Genomic DNA, 22248 nt, shown 5'->3' with positions numbered 1-22248 from the left:
ACCTCAAAATCTCTCATCAGCTGTTAAAATTTTCACTGAAAACCAGCTTAATTTTTCGAACCATGTCCACTTTGATGTGTCTCACAGGTTTAGAAAAAATTTTGATCAAACAAAGCGCCAGTCTCTCAGCAACTTCTCAGACAAAGGAATTCCGACGAGGGGCTGGACGACTCCTCCTACAAGGAGTGATCACAGGCGAATGACGTCACCGACAGGCGTGGAAAAACTCACGCATGCGCACGAGGGTTCAAGCATGTCTGACGTAAAAACATATAAATGAAATCCATATAGTTTTTGAAAAAAATAAAAAGGACCTATACTTTACGGACAGACCTCGTAAACCAAGAAATTACAGGGATGATACATTAATGGATGTTTCATTGACTCTGGGGCTGTCATAAAGCTACAGTTAATCTTTCTTGGTCCACCATATCCAATGATACTGTTGACAAATAATACAAAAGTGTCATCACTTGATGATGAACGTCCCCATTACGCTGTATGGATCCAATAACTGAAGACTCTTGGTCTAAGATTACCAATGCAGCCAATTTTCTTTTCTCGTGTGTATTGAATTTCATGTCGCCCTCTTCCCAGGTTTTCTTTTCTAAAATCAATTAATCAATCCTTCTCATCAACCACAATAATGCACTTCAACAATACTGCATGTGTAAAACAAATTTTAAAACTGTTTTGGTTTTTGCTGTTGTTGGTTTAAACTGAATAGCCTAAACAAGTTTATCTTGGACAAGTTCAAATTTGAACATGATTGGGTTTCACCAAGAGCCTCTAAGGACCCCAACTTTACTGAACAGTGTATTAATTTTTGTCTTTGCTTGCAACTATATTTGCTTTTCAAATCCCCACCCTAACTGAGGTAGACAGTGTGAGAATATTAAAAGTATTGAATTACAACAGGTGTGCCATATCTACATGTGCTCACCCCCCACCAACTACTTTTATTTTTACCCAAATCCCAGTGTGGTAGGGTAACAACACAGTTGGTTGTTTTGCTTTCCAAATGCAATTTTAGTACATACATGTTTCCTTGATTATCTCGTAATTTATATATCATTCTGATCAACCAAACACTAAAACCAGTTGAATGTCATACTACAAATGACCATCAGGAGGTAGTCGTTGCTTTAGTGTGCTTTGTTTGTATTTTTGGGAAAAAGTAGTTTTTACTGGATGTGATCCGGAAAAACTCAAACTCACTGCACAGAGTGTTGTCACCTGACAGGTTCTTGTCGTTTAAAAGAAACACTCAGCACAGTTTCATTGTGTGTATCACACTGCAGAGAACAACGTGAGTTTTTTGAAGTCGTCTTTGCAACATGCCATTGATGAGGCCAATATTCACAAGCTTATTTCCTGTGTCGGCCTGTCCCAAATTGGTGATTGCAGTGATATTTATAGGAAGGACAAATGGAAGCTGTACCTCAAAGCAACATAGATTTTGTGTACGGAAGGGTTTTTTTTTTTCTTCTCTCCTCTGTCAGTGCCCGTCATAGAGAATGTTTCCTTGAGAAGTCTCAACTGGCTTTGCCTGCGAGGGAAAAAGTCTGAGTTACTGCCCTTGTGAGGAACAACAGTAAGGTGGCCATTTTTCTCATTAAGACTTACATGCTGCTGCAAGTGAAACTTTTGCTCTGAATGGCAGTTTGAAATGGTTGTAATGTATTCCATTTGCAGGAATTGTAAAATGCTACAAATGATACAGTGGAAGATACAGCACACAGTAAATAAGTACTTATTTTCCAAATGTGGCAAAATGTTTTCTTCTGTTTCTCAGTTTTATATAACAACACAAGCACTACGTTAAGGTGTGATATCCAATTATTTAGTCTTGTAATTTGTCAGGGGGATAAATGTGCTAAAGTTATATCCTTGGTCAGGCATTCCCAGCAGAAGATCTGCTTAGAGATTAATAGATGATACACAGTAATGCAGTGTGACCTATTCTCTCAGAATGTTAATATTCACAGTGCTGTGATTCATTTTACTCATTACTTTAAGCCACAAACATATGCCACAAGCAGCATCATGTGCATAGGTTGCATTTATTGGCTTTTGGCGTCATCCTAAACTCAGCATGTCTGCCTGTAAATGAGCGTAAATGGACACCTTAGTGGAGCAATAAGCATGTGTTTATTGAAAGTAATGCCCTGTCACAACCACAGCTGGCAAATAGCAAGCCAGTAACCATTGACTTTCATTTTTCTGCAACATTGAGGGAATTTTGTGAAATACTGTTTTTTTTTTTTTTTTCCCCACAGTTTGGTATGCCTGTACTTATTGGTGTGCAACCCAGTCTCACGGTTTGTCGTGATTCAGCAGCACGAAATATACGTTAATCTATTGGTTCGTCATATTGTCATGAAAAAAGTGCAAAATTTTCATCATAGCAGCACAAATTCATTCCAATTCATTCCGTGATGGCTGCACGTAATTAAAAGTGCAGCGGGGGGTTGGGGTTGTTATGGTTAGGGTTAGGGGTTGGTGTTTCTCACTTGCTCTCTCTCTCTCCTTCTCTATACGTATGTATGTATATATATATATATATATATATATATATATATTAGGGTTGTCACACAATGAGATGAGATTTATTGAATTGTCATTACACGAGTGCAACAACGAAATAATACAGCAATTAATCCACAATTATTACTAGTTGAACGTAATAATGGCACACATCAGAATTAAAGACAACACATATACATTTGACATTGTTTATGTGCACTAAACTTGAAGCAGTCCGTCATCCAAATTGAGGCAAAGTTGGTGAAGGCTGCAGCACCGAAGGCCTGCACCGCCCACAGTGGATGTATTTGTATTGAACCGTGTGGTACACACGTGATGGTTCATGCACAGAACTGTACGCAGTACATGGTACGACTCTGCACAGTATGATTATACACAGTGTATTTGTTTCCATAAGTCACCGACATTTCAGTGAATAGCGCTGTTTATGTCCACAGACTGTATCCCTCTCACCTCCTGCTCTGTGTGGGAGAGGGCATAGTAAACCCCCCTCAGTGTAGGAGGCGTGGTCAGCCCCCCCCAGCCTGTTCTCTATGTTTGAGGTGATCAGCAGGAACAACAAACCAGCCATTTGAAGCGAGTGACTGCATTATTCCACCCAGAAACTTTGGAAACATGAATGGAATTAGTTAATTTTCCATTTTATTCTGAAATATGAAGCTAAAAGTGAAAGCGTGCCAGTCGGCATTTGTGTTGAACCACTGTCCCTTGATAGGTTCAGTCTGATCATTCAAGTTTAGACCGGCAGTGCTACCAACTTACAACAAAAGCTGTTGTTTTATATGAATTACTGTACAGTTTCAAATGAGATGACCGACAGATATCGACACTGTGCATAATGATTTCAAATCTGTACAGAGTGAGGTTTTATGAGATGCCATCATTTGTGAAAAAATCAAACCTAAAATGGGCAAAATATTGAAGGTGGTCTGGCTCAACATGTCGTGTGACACAAAAACAAGCAACCAGAAAACAAAACGGTTAACGTGCTGCACAGTAAATTTACCCAGCGTGAATGACAAGCGATGTTATCCAATTTATAAATGTTTAATGAAAAAAGAAAGTTTACGCTTTCACTTTGTCTCACAGTGAGGGGCAGCTCAGACACTTAAAGATACTGTATAAGGATTTGAAGGATTTACAAAAACTGACGACGTACTGAGGTGTGAGTCAAACCGTGACTTCTGTGTACTGTGACACCCGTAACACACACACACACACACACTCAGGAAAATCAAAGGAAAATTTGCGAAGTGCTAAAAGGGAAATATCAGCTGAAGAAAAGGAAGAAGAACTGGCAAAGGGAAAGAATGAAAAAGTCACATCATTCAAAGGCTGGTGAAAAAACGAAGAGCTCTTGTCGAAGAGAAAAAGCATCCAAGCTGAGGAAAGTGCTAGACAAAGAGCTGCTGACATCCTTTATGTGAAAGAAAATCACACTTGTGCGCATACCTACGGTCAACTTAAAATTTCCAACCCCCCTAACCTGCATGTTTTAACCTGCATGAAGTGGGAGGAAGCCGGTGTCACCGACCGAATGCTCCCCTAAAAATTGGTCCTCCCTGCCTTCACTGGACATGCGTCATTTTAGGAGCATCAGCAGCAGTTCACCCATTATTGTCTCGTTTCTGCTGAAAACTGCACTACAGTCATCAGCTATCTCAGCGACAGATATCTGAAGCATTTGTACAACAATCGTTTCCACATACATTCAACATTATTTCATCATAAAAGACAGGAGAGCGATCAGAGCACCGCAGCTACATGTCTGAATCTGACTCTCTATACCCAAAGCAATCAAAGGGGATAATGTGATTATTAACCATAAGATGACAAAGTAAAACCTCTTAAATCATTTTAAAGTCAGTTTTAAGCAGAAACGAGGTGAATCGCTACTGACGCTCCGAAATGATGTATGTGCAGCAGCACGTCAGACTCAGATGGTGAATGCTGAATTTATGTGGAAATAATTGTTGCACAAAAGCTTCAGATATCTGTCGTGAGATAGATGATGACTGGAGTGCAGTTTTAAGCAGAAATGAGGTGATAATCGGTGAACCGCTGCTGTCTCTCCGAAATGATACATGCACAGTGAAGGCAGGGCGGACTGAGTTTCAGGGGCACAGTTCGGTTGGTGACACCTGATCACCCGGAGGGAACCCGCAGAGAACATGCAAACTCCACACAGACAGGACCAGGCAGGAAGTGGTCCCAGGGCTAACCACTAAGCCACTGTGCAACACCCCCCCCCCCCCCGTGTGTGTGTTTGTGTGTAAGCCCATAGAATGTCAGACATAATGTAATTGCGGTTTTGATCATGAAAGAGGCTTGTTGTTTTTCACATTTTGCATAATACTGCATGTACTCATCAAGTTGCAGTGTTGTGATCAAAGTGATGCTCAGCTGTCATGAATTTAGAAGTGATTCCTATTATGTTGAACCTTTCTCATTCAGAAACATCTTGACACATTCCTGTGGTCTTGCTTAGCCGTTTTTCTTGTTGTACATTTTTTGGCATCACTGCGTGACAATTGTTTATGATTAACATTATAACCTCAAGGTAGGTAGAGTTTGCTTTGCCAGCTATGTTGCTGAGCAGGGCTTTGTGGCACACTCTTTTCTTTGAGTTATTTTGGGGCGGTCTAGGCTGTCTTTGCTAACAACCATTTGCTGCAGAAAGAAAGCCCCCGGCTTGGAATAGCATCTGTGTTTATTTGCCTCACCTTTATGTGAATTCCTAATGCTTTTAAGGCTTGAGCTTTCTGAAAAAGCCACTTGTACAGAAACATCCAAACATTCAGAAATGCCTTATATTGGAGAAAATAATTTATTTCCCTTCATAAAAGGCAGGAGTCTTGGAACATTTTTCAACAATTCATAACTCTGTCAAAAAAGATTGAAGGTCTTTCATATTTGAGAGCTTTGTGTAGTAGATGGTATCCTTTATTGCCTGACAATGCTTGATCTGAATCTGATCTGGATGACAGATTTTGTGACCATTTAAATGTAACATTGAAAACCCTATTTAATGTATATTTTACATTATATCTTAATCAAACGTACCCCAAACACTTTCATATTTGAAAGTGAAGTGCAGACAGGCACTCACTATCGCCTGACAAAGTTTGATCTGGATCAGCCCATTTAGTGTACATTTTGCATTCTATCTCAATCAGAAGAACAACAGGCTGAAACTCTCCTTTGTACCAGCCTCTGTCAAACTCTTAAACACAAAAGCACATTAGCACTTTACTCGCCCAAAAACTGTTTTTTTTTTTTTGTTTGTTTTTTTAATGTTTGTGTTCATTTGTGTTTGTCAGTGTCTTTTAATGCAACTCTGTAGTACTTTGCCCAAGACAAATTGCCTCTTGGGGACAATAACGTTTATTCAATCAATCAGTCAATCAATCAAAAGTGCCTCAGTCACTCTCATTGTTCTGTTATGGATTTACCTACACCACCAAAATTGGATGGAGCTTCCAATGTTATGCCTGTTTGTCTCTTCCAGTTATCAGTCAGAAAGCAATTGCCCAAAAGCAATGACAAATTGTGCATAGCAGAGATAATGGATTGGAATGATATTTGGTCACATCTATTTTATCTTATGAAAAGCCAGTCCTGACAGGACTTTGACCTTGAAAATTTTTCCAAGGTAAAAATCTGTGGAATTGGAAACTAGTGTTGGCGGAGGTTTGCACTCTGCGAGTGCGGTGCTCTAGTTTTATTTTTAATGCAGATAGCTTTTTCCCATTGTAATGTTCAGTGTTCTAATGGGACTAATGATTACATACTTTGTGAGTTTTCTCACAAGCAGTTAATGTTAAGTGCACCAATTGCTTAGGAATAATGTGTTGAAATAAAAAATGCTTACTTATTTGAATCAATTGCTTTGTTCTCTGGATTGCACACCGAATGAAAAAGCAGTGTTCTTAGTTTTGCAACAGACTTACTGATATGCTTTGCATGTATCAGTCACAAAACATAAAACACATGTTTCTTTCTTTCTGTCCTTTTTTCTTTTTAAAATCAGAATAACTTTTACTGCATATGACATACCTGCTTATTACCTCAAGGTCAGTACAGTTTATTGAATGAATTATTTAACATCCAGTGATGGTATGGGGAAGAAAAAAATTGTTCCTATGATCTGGCGACATTTCAGAACAATTTGTTGTAACAAGTACTCATAGAAGACTCAAAATTGTCTAATTTTAATGGAATGGTTGTTGTGCACCATGAAGGAATTATTTTACATATATCCTTGTTTTTGCATTGAAAAGTTGCATTATGTCCTTTTACAGTTGTCATGGTTGTATTGTGGTTTACCTTCATGCCTCTCCTTTTTGCACATTCATTTTTGTCATTCAGTTTTTCAGAACTGCCTGCTATAGATAGGTTTACCATAGTGTCGTCATGTTTTGTATTTCTTAATTATTGATGTAAATTAAGTTTAAGACGCAGTTAGTGACTTGGAAATGTTCTCGTATCTGTCTCCTGACCTGACTAAAGAAAACTGGTTGTAAACATGATGCTTTGTCTTCACAATAATTCTCATATTTAGTTTGTCCAGTTATTTATACCTTTCAAAAGGAGGGACTGTGTATAAAAAAGGTCCTAAATGGTTCATGTGATTTTTTTTTTTTTTTTTTTTTTTTGCCTAGAATTAAAGTTGAATATTTGCACCACAAGTACATCTTGACTGTTTCATTTTAACACCATTGTGGTGGTGGCAAACTACCAAAACTAAGACTCTCCAGTGGACCTGGCTGTACAAAGAGAATGGTACCCTGGTGACATTGAACCAGGGACTTTGTTGTTGAGAGACAAATGTTCATGGAGGATGACTGACAGCAGTCAGTGAAGCACCTCACAGTGCAGTGGAACACATTATTGAAGTGATTAGATGAAGACACATCATTTAAAAATCTGGCTTTACAGCTTTCAATATAATTAAGATAAAGATTTCCTGTTCTGCACCTGTCCTGGGCATGCATACAACAATGTGACAGTGAGTGTTTTTCTAGTTTTGATTAATAACACACAAATAAATGAGGCTGTGCCCACAGCCAACGCTTGAAAATGTTGATTGGTTACCTATACATGTAGTCTGTGAATGTCAAGCAACTGAACAGAATCTTAAACAGCTCTCACACATAAGCAAGATTTAGTGTTACAACATTGCAGTTGAAAAGATGGGGAAAATTAAAATTGCTATTTTTTAAAGAATTCAAATGTAAGGTGTGTTTGTGCAAACATTTAATTTAATAGTTTCACTTTCCCTGTGTTATCATTACCAACCATTGTCTAAATCATTTAATGTGGTCCCAGTTGTATTTTGTTCTATGACTGTGCATTTATACCAAACTTTCCACTGTGGGTTTCTTCTGTCTGCTATTACTGAGTGAATAATAAAATGAAATAATAAATAAATGTTGTGAACAACATTGTCATTAAATGAATGCCTCTGACAGGTTGAAGAATGATTTTATTGGTGCAGTCTGACCTGAAGGGTGATATTAATGCATAGTCTACACAACCATAAATTTTGATGTGTATTTTATGTTACCTTTAGCCTGCCAAGGGAAATTCAGCAACATTTCCAGTCGATGAACAGAGAACATTTTGATGTAATATCAATGTAGCATGACAAGAATTCTGTTCTTGTGTGGGTGGGTGTGTGGGACCCTAAAAAACAAACAATAACAAAACAGCAATATGTCAAAACTTTGGTGTCATTGCTAAACTGGAACCCCAATCTAGGAATGTAAGAATTTGAAAATGGGTGAGATCTCGAATGGTAAATTTATCTTAAAATTATATTTGACACTAATTCCTTTATTATACTTTCTTGTGTGTGTGTGTCCATGTAGCTCTCTTCTCCATCATACTATTCTGTGTCTTCCTTTGGATCCCTTTTGTGTATTTCTACTATGAAGAAAGGGATGATGACAATGAGAACAAATGCTCGGTGAGTGCATATTTTGCACACATACATAACATTATGCCCTTCTTATGTCACACCGAAGTGTTCAGTGGTCTTGTCTGTCATCACTTCTAGTCATTATTTTAATGATTGATCAAACAATTTGGGTGAGAGGTCCAAATGGAGACATGGCTGCAGAACAGATTTTCTCCACATTTGTTATGATGTTAGTGCCAAACACTGGATGGATGCTCATCATATTAAAATATGGATTCTTTGCACTCTGCCACTTTTGTAGATGTAAACAGAATTTGGTGGTAGTGATTGTTTTTGACTAGTACACAAATGTTCCCCCTAAATGTGTTTGTGCAATATATGTTTGCAGAATACCTTTGTGTTACTTCATTAAAAAATTACACCAATTACTTTTTTGACTTTTCTACGTTTATTTGTGCTGGATATTTCTAATACACTGTGCATTTTATAGGTAGGTCACCTATGGCAACCTGTTTTAACATTTATTTGCTGGACGGGATATTCGTTACCAATATCTGCAATGTCGAGTCAAAGATCTAATTGTACATATCTGCAGTTAAATTTTGACAAGTCCAAACTATAATTTCAGATACACACACACACACACACACACACACACACACACACACATATATATTTATTCATGTTATTCAATTTATGTAGCACAAAATCACAACAAAGCTGCCTCAAGGCAGTTCACATGAGTAAGGTCTAATCGTCCCAACCCCTAGAGCAAGCACACAGGCGACAGTGGTAATGAAAAAATCCCTCTGATGATATTGAGGAAGAAACCTCAAGCAGACCAGACTCAAAGGGGTGACCCACGGCTTAAGCCATCCTAACAGTTACAAGATTTTTACAAAGGTGAAGAAACAGAAAACAGGAATTCAAAAGAACATGGCATAATAACAAAAGAATATGTATTTGATGAGAAGTCCATCGAGGCGGTTATGCCACAGGCAGGTGTCATCCAGCAATCCTCATGCGGTCAGTGGGCCTGTTCCCGTGAAAATGTCCATGCAGTGTGCAGTCCATCATGGGACATCACGGATATATATATATATATATATATATATATATACAAGGTCTATTAGATAATAAACTGACCCTTTTTATTTTTTTTTTTAACTATATGGATTTGAATGACGTGCGATTACACCAATCATGCTTGAACCCTCGTGCGCATGCGTGAGTTTTTTCACGCGTGTCGGTGACGTCATTTCCCTGTGGGCAGGCCTTGAGTGAGATGTGGTCCCGCCCTCTCGGCTGAATTCCTTTGTTTCACACGCTGCTTGAGACGGCGCGCGTTGCTTTATCAAAATTTTTTTTGGACCTGTGAGGAATATCCGAGTGGACACTATTCGAGAAATTAAGATGATTTTCGGTGAAAAGTTTAACGGCTGATGAGAGATTATGGGGTGTTTCTGTCGGTGTAAGGACTTCCCACGCAGCGGGACGTCGTGCAGCGCTTCCAGGCGCCGTCGTCGGCCTGTTTCGACCTGAAAACATCCTAATTTAAGGCTTAATTCACCCAGGATGTCGTGAGAGAACAGAGAAGATTCAGAAGAGGCCGGCATGAGGACTTTATGTGGACATTCCACTGTTTAAGGACATTTTGTAATGAAAGACGTGCGCGCAAATTCGCTGAGTCGTTTCCGTGATGACTCGGCAAATCTGTGTGTGCCGCGACAGGAAAAACACCTCCATGTTGAACACCATTTGTAAAATTCAGGCGGCTTTTGATGGCTTTCAACAAGTGAGTAACTGAGAAATTGTTTAACAGCTTGGGCATGTTCCAACTTGCCCGTTAAGGTTTCCAACGGAGGTGTTTTTCCTGTCACGACCCCCCGCGGTCGGTCCGGCCCGACATGTGACTCTGCCCGCACTTTCTTTCATTACAAAATGTCCGTTAACAATGGAATGTCCGAATAAACTCCTCATGCCGACTTCTTCTGAAAGTTCTCTGTTCTCTGAGGACTTCCTGGGTCAACAGAGCCTGAAATGTGGAAGTTTTCAACTTGAAACGGCGAGACGCTGCCGCCTCGAAGCGCAGATCGCCGTCAGGCGCCGTGGGCCGTCCTTACGGCAACACTACCAGACCAAAATCTCTCATCAGCCATTAAAATTTTTACCGAAAACCAGCTGAATTTATCGAATGGTGTCCACTCAGTTGTGCCTTACAGTTTTGAAAAAAATTTGATCAAGCAAAGCAGCAGTCTCTGAGCCATTCCTAAACAATGAAAAAAATCGATGAGATGGTGGGCCACTCCTCACTCAAAGACTGCCCACAGGCGAATGATGTAACCGACAGGCGTGAAAAAACTCTCGCATGCCCACGAGGGTTCAAGCATGTCTGATGTAATCGCACGTGATTCAAATCCATATGGTTTTTGAAAAAAATAATAAGGTCGGATACTTTTCTAATAACCTCGTGTGTGTGTGTGTATATATATATATAGAAAAAATCCAGTTTTAACTAGTAAGATTCAAACTGCTTTTGCCATTCATGTGTATGGGCTTTTTTTTTTTTTATCAGAAATACAGTAGTGTTCAGAATAATAGTAGTGCTATGTGACTAAAAAGATTAATTTTAGCATATTTCTTATTATTACATGGGAAACAGGGTACCAGTAGATTCAGTAGATTCTCACAAATCCAACAAGACCAAGCATTAATGATATGCACACTCTTAAGGCTATAAAATTGGGCTATTAGTAAAAAAAACACATCAACTGCCCTAAAGAGAAATGGAGGAATATTTTGTGGACTGATGAGAGTAAAATTGTTATTTTTGGGTCCGAGGGCCGCAGACAGTTTGTGAGACGATCCCCAAACTCTGAATTCAAGCCACAGTTCACAGTGAAGACAGTGAAGCATGGTGGTGCAAGCGTCATGATATGGGCATGTTTCTCCTACTATGGTGTTGGGCCTATATATCGCATACCAGGTATCATGGATCAGTTTGGATATGTCAGAATACTTGAAGAGGTCATGTTGCCTTATGGTGAAGAGGACATGCCCTTGAGATGGGTGTTTCAACAAGACAATGACCCCAAGCACACTAGTAAATGAGCAAAATCCTGGTTCCAACCAACAAAATGAATGCCTCACAGATGTGAAGAAATAAAGAAAAACTGTGGTTATACAACTAAATACTAGTTTAGTGATTCACTGAAATTGCTAAGAAAGCAGTTTGAACATAATAGTTTTGAGTTTGTAGCATCAACAGCAGATGCTACTATTATTGTGAACACCCACCCCTTTTCTACTTTTTTTTTTTTACTAATAGCCCAATTTCATAGCCTTAATAGTGTGCATATCATGAATGCTTGGTCTTGTTGGATTTGTGAGAATCTACTGAATCTACTGGTACCTTGTTTCCCATGTAACAATAACAAATATACTCAAAACCTGGATTACTCTTTTTAGTCACATAGCACTACTATTATTCTGAACACTGCTGTAGCTACAGTTCAGTTGCAGATATCCACAATCCTATGACAAGCCTATGCTTACTTGGAAAAGCTTAGGGCCCCTTCACACATAGCACAAATAAGTAGGAATCAGGGCAAATCACGGTGAAACAGCCCGAATGAGCGTAGCCCGTGAACATTGAGTCGAGCTCGGGAGGGACATACTGTCTGGCAGGCATGAATGTTATGTGTTGGATATTTCTAATACACTGTGCATTTTATAGGTAGGTCACCTGTGGCAACCTGTTTTAACATTTATTTACTGGACGGGATATTTATGTAGTGTCCGGTGCATGCTGCGCCAGTTTCGTGTACGCTTGTCGACGAACAGAGTGCGAGCAGCTGGAGCGTGTGAAACCGGAGGAGGAGCAAGGTTGGCCCGTAAGCTAACCGAGGCAGCGGCGGAGGGACGAGGTTGGCCCATGGGCTAACCGAGGTAGCAGTGGACGGCGGAGGAGCAAGGTTGGCCCGTGGGCTAACCGAGGTAGCAGTGGACGGCAGGAGGAGAGAGGCTGAGGTACAGAGAGAGTTGTTGGTGGGGAAAACTGCCTGAGTGGCTGGTCCGGAGAGAGCTGTCCGGCGGGGAAACATTGTGGTTGACCGGTGAGGCAACTAAAAGTAGTCGGCTATAAGCAGGCGGTGTGCTGGCAGCTAGCAGCTTAGCATAAGTAACAGGACCGAGCTTATTAACCATTATGGGGCCAAAAAAGAGCGGCACAGAGACATCAGAGTCAAACATAAGATCAGTCCCTTTAAGCATAAGTCCAACCATTGAAAAGGAGCTAGAGGACATTAAGAAGTCTCTGAACTTTATAACACTGGACATGCAAAACATATCGAACCAACAAAAAACAATTATAGACTTAATGGCCCAAGTGAATGAACTGAAACAGCAAAATATGGAGAAAGACGTGAAGATTAAAACTCTTGAAAATAGAGTATCAGAGCTTGAACAATATTCCAGGATAAACGATCTTATGGTTACAGGCCTTGACATCAAACCAAGAACTTATGCAAGAGCAGTAACCAACGAAGAGGAGCCTACTGACAAAGACCTGGAATCAATGGAGCAGCAGGTGCTCACCTTCTTTGCTACCAAAGGAATTACAATGAACACGCAGGATATAGAGGCATGTCATCTGTTGCCCCGAAAAGACAAGCAACAAAAATCAGCAATAATAGTAAGGTTTGTTAATAGGAAACATAAGTTAACCATATTAAAGCAGGGAAAGAAACTTAAAGGGACCAAGGTATACATAAACGATCATCTGACCAAAAAAAATGCAGATATAGCTAGAAAAGCCCGTCTACTAAAGAAACAAAACAAAATCCAAGGAACATGGACCTCTAACTGCAGAGTTTACATAAAACTATTAGGTACACCAGAAGAAGCTAAGGTACTATGCATCAAAGAACATGAACTGAACAAATACAATTGAAAAATGAAATATAAATAAAAAATGTAGATAGTTTTACCTTCAATTCAAAATGGCAAATTAAACATTAACAATTCCCTGCCTATAGAGGACAATGAAAGTACAAAACCAAGAAATGCAATTTAAAACTTTTGAATGTAGTAAATCTAAAATGCAACATGTTATAGATGAAGTCGACCCGGATATAAACTTTTATAATGACATAAATGATGACTGCATGTATTATCAAGACCAGCAAATACCAACTCAGAATAAACCTAATGATGTTGTCAATTGTCCACTTCAATAGTCGCAGCCTTCATGCAAATTTTGAAAAGATAAAAGATTACTTGAACCAATTGGGTACTTTGTTTAATGTATTAGCAATTTCAGAAACTTGGATAAAAAATGATGAAACAAACAACTTTATGTTAGAAGATTATGAGATGTTTGCACAGAGCAGAAACAAAAAAAAATGGAGGTGGTGTGGCATTATATGTGGATAAAAACTTACATGCAAAACAGATTGACAACATGACATTGGCTATTGATGATATTATGGAGTGTATAACAATTGAATTGATAATGGAAAACAGAAAAAATATATTGATTACGTGTGTTTACAGATCTCCTGGATCAAGTATTGAAATGTTTACGGAACTAATGCATAACTTGTATACGAAAATGGAACATAAAGATGTTTTTATATGTGGGGATTTTAACATAGATTTATTAAAAATGAGTACACATAAGCCTACGGAAAATTTTATAGATACTATGTATAGCTTGTCATTCCATCCAAAAATAATTAAACCAACCAGAATCACTGCACAGAGTTCATCACTAATTGATAATATTTTCACTAACATATTAAACAATGACATTTCCAGTGGCATATTAATAAACGATATAAGTGACCACTTACCAGTATTTTTAACTATGAAAATAAGTTATAACTATAGGAAAGCCAAGTAAAATATTAAGATTACTAATTTCATAAGAGTAAAAACAAATGAATCAATAATGATATTCAAACAAAGTCTATTAAAACAAGACTGGAAAGTAATATTAGATGAAACTGAGGTTAACTCGGCTTATAACACTTTTTTGAAGAAATTTTTGACTCTCTATGATCAATGTTGCCCTGTGAAATCAATCCAAATCAAACAACAAGCTAAAACCAACCCATGGATGACAAGCAGTTTAATTAATGCCTGTAAAAAGAAAAACTGGCTATACAGGGTATTTATTAAAGAAAGAACAATTGAAACAGAAAATAAATATAAAATATATAAAAATAAGTTGACATGTGTATTAACAAATTGTAAAAAGATGTATTATAAAACACAACTAGAACAAAACAAGGGAAATATTAAAGGTCTCTGGAATGTAGTGTCATCAGGAAAAAGGAGAACCGTAGTACCTTGCCGGACTATTTCATTGACAGTGATAAAAAGATCTATAACAACGAAGAGCTAGTAAATGCATTTAATCATTATTTTGTCAATATAGGGCCAGAATTGGCAGCTGAAATAAAAATGCCATATTCAGCCTCAGAAATAGGTACTGAACAAGTAAACTCAAATTCATTCTTTCTATCAGCAACAGACGAAATGGAAATAATAAACACTGTTAATGAATTGAAGGCAAAAAAAATCAGTAGATTGCAATAAGTTGGACACTACAATAATTAAACAAGTCATTAATGAAATTGCAAAACCTCTAAGTCAACTTATTGTTGGGAAAGTGTAGGAACACGGACCCACAACAGGGGGCACAAATGAACGGACAATGGAGTAAGTCAAAATAACAACGCTTTACTGTTGTGAATGTGCACAACGAATACAACCAATCACAGAAATGGACAACAGTCAATTCACAAAAGTGTCGTGTGGGCAGGCTCGAAGATAGGAGACGCCTCTCCAAGGTAAGACCGGAACCACACGGCTTCCTCCGCCACAGGACCCCGGGAATACTGGAGCCGCCAAGTCCCGAACTCCCAGGTGGCCACTGCCTCCGCGTGTCGGACCTGGTACTGCTTGCGAGGAACAAAGAACAGTTGGATGGGGGCGCGTTTGCACCCAGGACTCCGAACAGCAGGAAAGTTACCTCCACCTCTCGTTGGAACAGTAATCCAAAAACTAGCTCAATCCAAAAAGATACACTCCGTTTGCTTCGATACGTTACCTCTGAGTGGAAACGATATCTCGGCAATGAGGTGGAGATGCCGTCCTGCTGATATACCCCACTGATGATTGCCGTCAGCTGTCTCAGGTGATGGGTGACAGCTGTCACCGAGGCTGCTCCCGTGAGGCGGCGGCGCCCTCTGGTGCCTGGAGCCCGCACTCCAGGCAGGGCGCCCTCTGGTGGTGGTGGGCCAGCAGTACCTCCTCTTCAGCGGCCCACACAACAGGACCCCCCCCTCAACGGGCGCCTCCTGGCGCCCGACCGGGCTTGTCCGGGTGGCGACGGTAGAAGTCGGCCAGGAGCTCCGCTTCACCCAGGAGCGTTCTTCGGGACCGTACCCCTCCCAGTCCACCAGATATTGAAAGCCCCGGCCCATCCGTCGGACGTCCAACAACCGGCGCACTGTCCAAGCCGGCTCGCCATCGATGATCCGGGCAGGAGGTGGTGCCGGACCGGGTGTACAGAGGGGCGAGGTGTGATGGGGCTTGATTTTTGACACATGAAATACTGGATGGATCTGCAGTGAGGCTGGAAGCCGAAGCCTCACTGCGGCGGGATTGATGACCTTGAGAATTTTAAACGGACCTATGTACCTGTCTTGCAGTTTTGGGGAGGCCACTTGCAGTGGAATGTCCTTGGTGGACAACCACACTTCCTGCCCGGGGCGATACGTAGGGGCCGGGGTCCGCCGCCGGTCTGCATGGGTCTTCGCCCTCATCCGGGCCTTCAGCAAAGCAGAACGGGCGGCACGCCACACCCGACGGCACTTCCGCAGGTGGGCCTGGACCGAGGGCACACCGACCTCTCCCTCAACCACCGGGAATAATGGGGGCTGATACCCCAAACACACCTCAAAGGGAGAGAGGCCGGTGGCTGATGACACTTGACTGTTGTGGGCGTACTCGATCCAGGCCAAATGAGTACTCCAGGCCACCGGGTGCGCGGCTGTCACACAACGTAGCGTTTGCTCCATTTCTTGATTGGCCCGCTCTGCTTGCCCGTTGGTCTGGGGGTGATACCCGGATGAGAGACTGACCGTGGCCCCCAGTTCCCGGCAAAAGCTCCTCCAGACATGCGAGGAGAACTGGGGACCGCGATCGGAGACGATGTCTGATGGTATTCCATGCAGGCGGACGACGTGGTGGACCAGGAGGTCCGCTGTCTCCTGGGCCGTTGGGAGCTTCGGGAGGGCCACGAAGTGGGCCGCCTTGGAGAATCGGTCCACTATCGTGAGGATGACGGTGTTTCCCTGGGACGGCGGGAGGTCCGTGAGGCCACGATAGTGGACTCCGGGATGATGGGTTCCGGTGGATCCGACAACTCCGTTTTGACCTCGTCTTCGTGTACCCGGGACAAGGCATCCGATTTCTGGTTCTTGGTCCCAGGCCGGTAGGTGATGCGGAAGTCAAAACGGCCGAAGAACAGTGACCAGCGGGCTTGCCTGGGATTCAGCCGCTTGGCGGTCCTGATATATTCCAGGTTCCGGTGGTCAGTGAAAACCGTGAATGGCACGGACGTTCCCTCCAACAGATGTCTCCACTCTTCAAGAGCCTCTTTCACCGCAAGGAGTTCTCGGTTGCCGACGTCATAGTTCCGTTCAGCCGGGGTCAACCTGCGGGAAAAATAGGCACACGGATGAAGGACCTTATCGGTCTTCCCACTCTGGGACAGCACAGCTCCTATCCCTGAGTCCGAGGCGTCCACTTCAACCACTAACTGGCGACTAGGATCGGGCTGCACCAAAACGGGTGCAGACGAGAAGCGCCGTTTCAACTCCTTGAACGCGGCATTGCAACGATCCGACCAGGTGAAGGGGACTTTTGGTGAGGTCAGGGCTGTCAGGGGCTAACAACCTGACTGTAGCCCTTAATGAACCTCCTGTAGAAATTCGCAAAGCCGAGGAACTGTTGCAGCTTCCTACGGCTTGTGGGTTGGGGCCAGTCTCTCACCGCCGCAACCTTGGCCGGATCAGGAGCGACGGAGTTGGGGGAGATGATGAACCCCAGGAAGGACAAAGAGGTGCGGTGAAACTCACACTTCTCGCCCTTCACAAACAGCCGGTTCTCCAATAACCGCTGCAGGACCTGACGTACATGTCGGACATGGGTCTCAGGATCCGGAGAAAAGATGAGTATGTCGTCTAGATATACGAAGACGAATCGGTGCAGGAAGTCCCGCAAGACGTCATTAACTAATGCTTGGAACGTCGCGGGAGCGTTTGTAAGACCGAACGGCATGACCAGGTACTCAAAATGACCTAATGGGGTGTTAAATGCCGTCTTCCACTCGTCTCCCTTCCGGATCCGAACCAGGTGATACGCATTCCTAAGATCAAGCTTGGTGAATATCTTGGCTCCATGCAGGGGCGTGAACACCGAATCCAACAAGGGTAAGGGGTATCGGTTACGAACCGTGATTTCGTTCAGCCCCCTGTAATCAATGCATGGACGTAATCCGCCATCCTTTTTCCCCACAAAAAAGAAACCCGCACCCATCGGGGAGGTGGAATTCCGGATCAACCCGGCAGCCAAAGAGTCCCGGATGTAGGTCTCCATTGATTCGCGTTCAGGTTGTGAGAGGTTGTACAGCCTACTGGACGGGAACTCAACGCCTGGAACCAAATCAATGGCACAATCATACGGGCGGTGCGGGGGAAGGGTGAGTGCCAGATCCTTGCTAAACACCTCCGCAAGGTCATGGTACTGCACCGGCACCGTCCCTAGATTGGGCGGGGCTCTGACCTCCTCCCTGGCCTGGGAACCGGGAGGAACCGAGGAACCTAAACATACCCGATGGCAGGTCTCGCTCCACTGAACCACTACCCCGGACGGCCAATCGATCCGGGGATTGTGTTTCAACATCCAGGGAAAACCTAAAATCACACGGGAGGTGGCCGGAGTCACGAAAAACTCGATCTCCTCCCGGTGATTCCCCGACACCACCAGAGTTACTGGTGGTGTCTTGTGAGTGATTGGAGGGAGTAGGGAGCCATCTAGCGCCCGTACCTGCACAGGCGAGGTAAGCGCCACCAGAGGGAACCCTATCTACCTGGCCCATTTGCTGTCTAGCAAATTCCCTTCTGAGCCCGTGTCCACCAGTGCTGGGGCCTTCAGGGTTAAATCCTCATAAAGGATTGTAACTGGGAGTCGTGTGGCGATGTGGGTGTGTCCCACGTGAACGTCTCGGCCCACCCCTAGCCCAGTTTCTAGGGGCGGGCGTTGGTGTTTAACCGCTCGGGGCAGTCTCTTACCTGATGCTCAATCGAGCCACAAAAAAAAACACGCCCCGCGGGCCAGCCTCCTTTGTGTGACCGGTGCCCTAAATGTTGCCCTACTCGTGTCCATAGCTTCGTCAGCAGGGGGGGCTGTAACCGCACGGAGCGCAGGGGCCGTGGAGCGTGGGGAGGGCGGAACGCGGTCGGAACCGGAAGGGAGAGGGACGACGCGTGCCTGGCCACGCCCTTCGTCTCGTTCCCGACGGCGCTCATTTAACCGATTGTCTAATCGTATGACAAGATCGATAAGCCCATCTAAATCCCGCGGTTCGTCCTTAGCCACCAGGTGCTCCTTGAGGACCAACGACAGTCCGTTTCCGAAGGCGGCGCGGAGGGCAGTGCTATTCCAGCCGGACCTCGCAGCCGCGATGCGGAAGTCGACTGCATAGGCAGCTGCGCTCCGGCGCCCCTGTCTCATTGACAGCAGCACGGCTGAAGCGGTCTCTCCTCTATTAGGGTGATCGAACACCATTCTGAGCTCCCTCACAAACCCATCATATGTCAGAAGGAGCCATGAACTTTGCTCCCAGAGCGCTGTAGCCCAAGCGCGTGCCTCACCACGAAGCAGATTTATCACATAAGCTACTTTGCTAGCGTCGGTCGCGTACATGACGGGACGCTGTGCGAAGACGAGCGAACACTGCATAAGAAAATCCGCGCACGTCTCCACACAGCCTCCGTACGGCTCTGGGGGGCTTATGTATGCTTCAGGGGAAGGTGGGAGGGGTCGTTGGACAACCAGTGGAACGTCGCTGTTACGCACAGGTTCTATGGGAGGGAGAGCCGCAGCGGCGCCCGGAGGGCGCGCTTCCACCTGCGCGGCGAGAGCCTCCACCCTGCGGTTCAGGAGGACGTTCTGCTCGGTCATCAAATCCAACCGAGTCATGAAAGCGGTGAGGATCCGCTGCAACTCACCGATTTCCCCTCCTGCGGACGCCTGTGCGCCTTGTTCTTCCGTTGGCCGTTCAACAGCCGGTTGACGCCCCTCGGGATCCATGACGCTGGCCGAGATATCCTGTTGGGAAAGTGTAGGAACACGGACCCACAACAGGGGGCGCAAATGAACGGACAATGGAGTAAGTCAAAATAACAACGCTTTACTGTTGTGAATGTGCACAACGAATACAACCAATCACAGAAATGGACAACAGTCAATTCACAAAAGTGTCGTGTGGGCAGGCTCGAAGATAGGAGACGCCTCTCCAAGGTAAGACCGGAACCACACGGCTTCCTCCGCCACAGGACCCCGGGAATACTGGAGCCGCCAAGTCCCGAACTCCCAGGTGGCCACTGCCTCCGCGTGTCGGACCTGGTACTGCTGGGGAGGAACAAAGAACAGTTAGGTGGGGGCGCGTTTGCACCCAGGACTCCGAACAGCAGGAAAGTTACCTCCACCTCTCGTTGGAACAGTAATCCAAAAACCAGCTCAATCCAAAAAGATACACTCCGTTTGCTTCGATACGTTACCTCTCCGGTAGAAACGATATCTCGGCAATGAGGTGGAGATGCCGTCCTGCTGATATACCCCACTGATGATTGCCGTCAGCTGTCTCAGGTGATGGGTGACAGCTGTCACCGAGGCTGCTCCCGTGAGGCGGCGGCGCCCTCTGGTGCCTGGAGCCCGCACTCCAGGCATGGCGCCCTCTGGTGGTGGTGGGCCAGCAGTACCTCCTCTTCAGCGGCCCACACAACACTTATATTTTATTAATGGAGAGTTTCCAAGTCAAAGGAAGATTGCCAAAATTACACCTATATATAAAAGTGGAGATAAGTATCTATTCTCAAATTATAGACCTATATCTGTGTTATCTCAATTCTCAAAAATTTTAGAAAAACTATATACAGTACGGTTAGATCAATACATTGAAAAGTTCAAGATATTAAACGATAACCAGTATGGTTTCAGAAAAAATAGATCAACAACTTTAGCTTTAATTGATTTCGTGGAAGAAATAACAAATATTGATAAAAAGAAACATACAATGGCGATCTTCATTGACTTAAAAAAGGCGTTTGATACTATTAACCACAACATATTATTACGTAAATTGGAAAAAATTGGCATAAGGAGTATTGCACTAAATTGGCTCCAATCTTATTTAAACAACAGGCAACAATATGTACAAATAGGAGAATATAAATCTTTGTTTAAACAGATACATTGTGGAGTTCCACAAGGGTCCGTTTTAGGGCCTAAACTTTTTTTTAATTTATATTAATGACTTGCAATTCATCTCTGAAAAACTGAAATTTATCCTCTTTGCTGATGACACAACGATAGTATGTTCTGGGGAAAACCTGGAACAACTTGTGATTGAAATGCAAATAGAAATTATTAAATTAAAAAATTGGTTTGATAGTAATAAATTGTCACTTAATATTTCAAAGACAAAATTAATGCTCTTTGGAAACCGAGAAATAAAAACAAAAGTAAATCTTAAAATTTACATGGTTCGTATTAACCAACATAGATTTTTAGGAATAATAATCGATCACAGGATGTGCTGGAAACCCCACATTGCTAGCATACAATCCAAAATGGCCAGAAGTATTTCCATAATGGGGAAAGCCAAACATTTCTTAGATCAGGAGCCCTTATATATTATTTATTGCACATTAATATTACCATATATTAGCTATGGCATTGAGGTATGGGGTAATACATATAAAAGTAATGTAGACACACTTTTTAAGTTACAGAAAAGGGCAATAAGAATCATCCATAATGTAGGCTTCAGAGATCATACGAGTACACTGTTTTTACAATCCAAAATACTAAAATTTAGAGATCTTGCAGAATTTAAAACTTTACAAATTATTTTTAAAGTGAAACAAAACCTACTATCAAATAATCTCCAAAAATTGTTTAGTGAAAGAGAGGGAGATTACAATCTAAGAAGGAAATATAATTTTAAAAAAACAGTGTGCTCATACAACAATGAAACAAATGTGCCTTACGAGACATGGAGTGGATTTATGGAATAACCTAACTGAGGACATCAAAGTATGTACTACAGTACATCAATTCAAAAGAAATTTAAAACTCAAAATATTAAAAAAATATGAAACTGAATAACATAATTCTTAGTATACATACAGGTGTGCATGTTTGTGGATCTAAACTGTTATATTATTTGGGCATGACGAACGTATGGGAAATATGAATGCACACGAGTTTCCCATGATACATGTGTGTGGGGAAAAAAAAAATAAAAAAAAAATTAATATATCAATAAGTTTAATCGAATATAGGTAAATGTGCGTTGCGTGCATGCATGCATGCATGGGCTGGGTGCCCATGGGTGCATGTATGTGGGTTAAAAGTGTTATACTGTCAAATCTCATTGAATCTAGTGTGTGTATTGGTGTATGCAAGGGTATTTGTGTATAGAG

General features: G+C 42.6%; 1 protein-coding gene across 1 annotated transcript in view; it reads left to right on the top strand.

Moving 5' to 3' along the window:
• The window catches only part of lmbrd1 (LMBR1 domain containing 1), a 178795-nt gene that overhangs the window by 26568 nt on the left and 129979 nt on the right, over positions 1-22248 (top strand). Inside the window, 1 exon segment of the mRNA XM_034184354.1 lies at positions 8418-8515. Within this exon segment, the coding sequence (XP_034040245.1) occupies positions 8418-8515 (98 nt within the window).

Source organism: Thalassophryne amazonica, chromosome 13 (assembly GCF_902500255.1).
Source record: "Thalassophryne amazonica chromosome 13, fThaAma1.1, whole genome shotgun sequence".
Taxonomy (NCBI): Eukaryota; Metazoa; Chordata; class Actinopteri; order Batrachoidiformes; family Batrachoididae; genus Thalassophryne; species Thalassophryne amazonica.
This window is presented reverse-complemented; position numbering and strand designations above follow the sequence as displayed.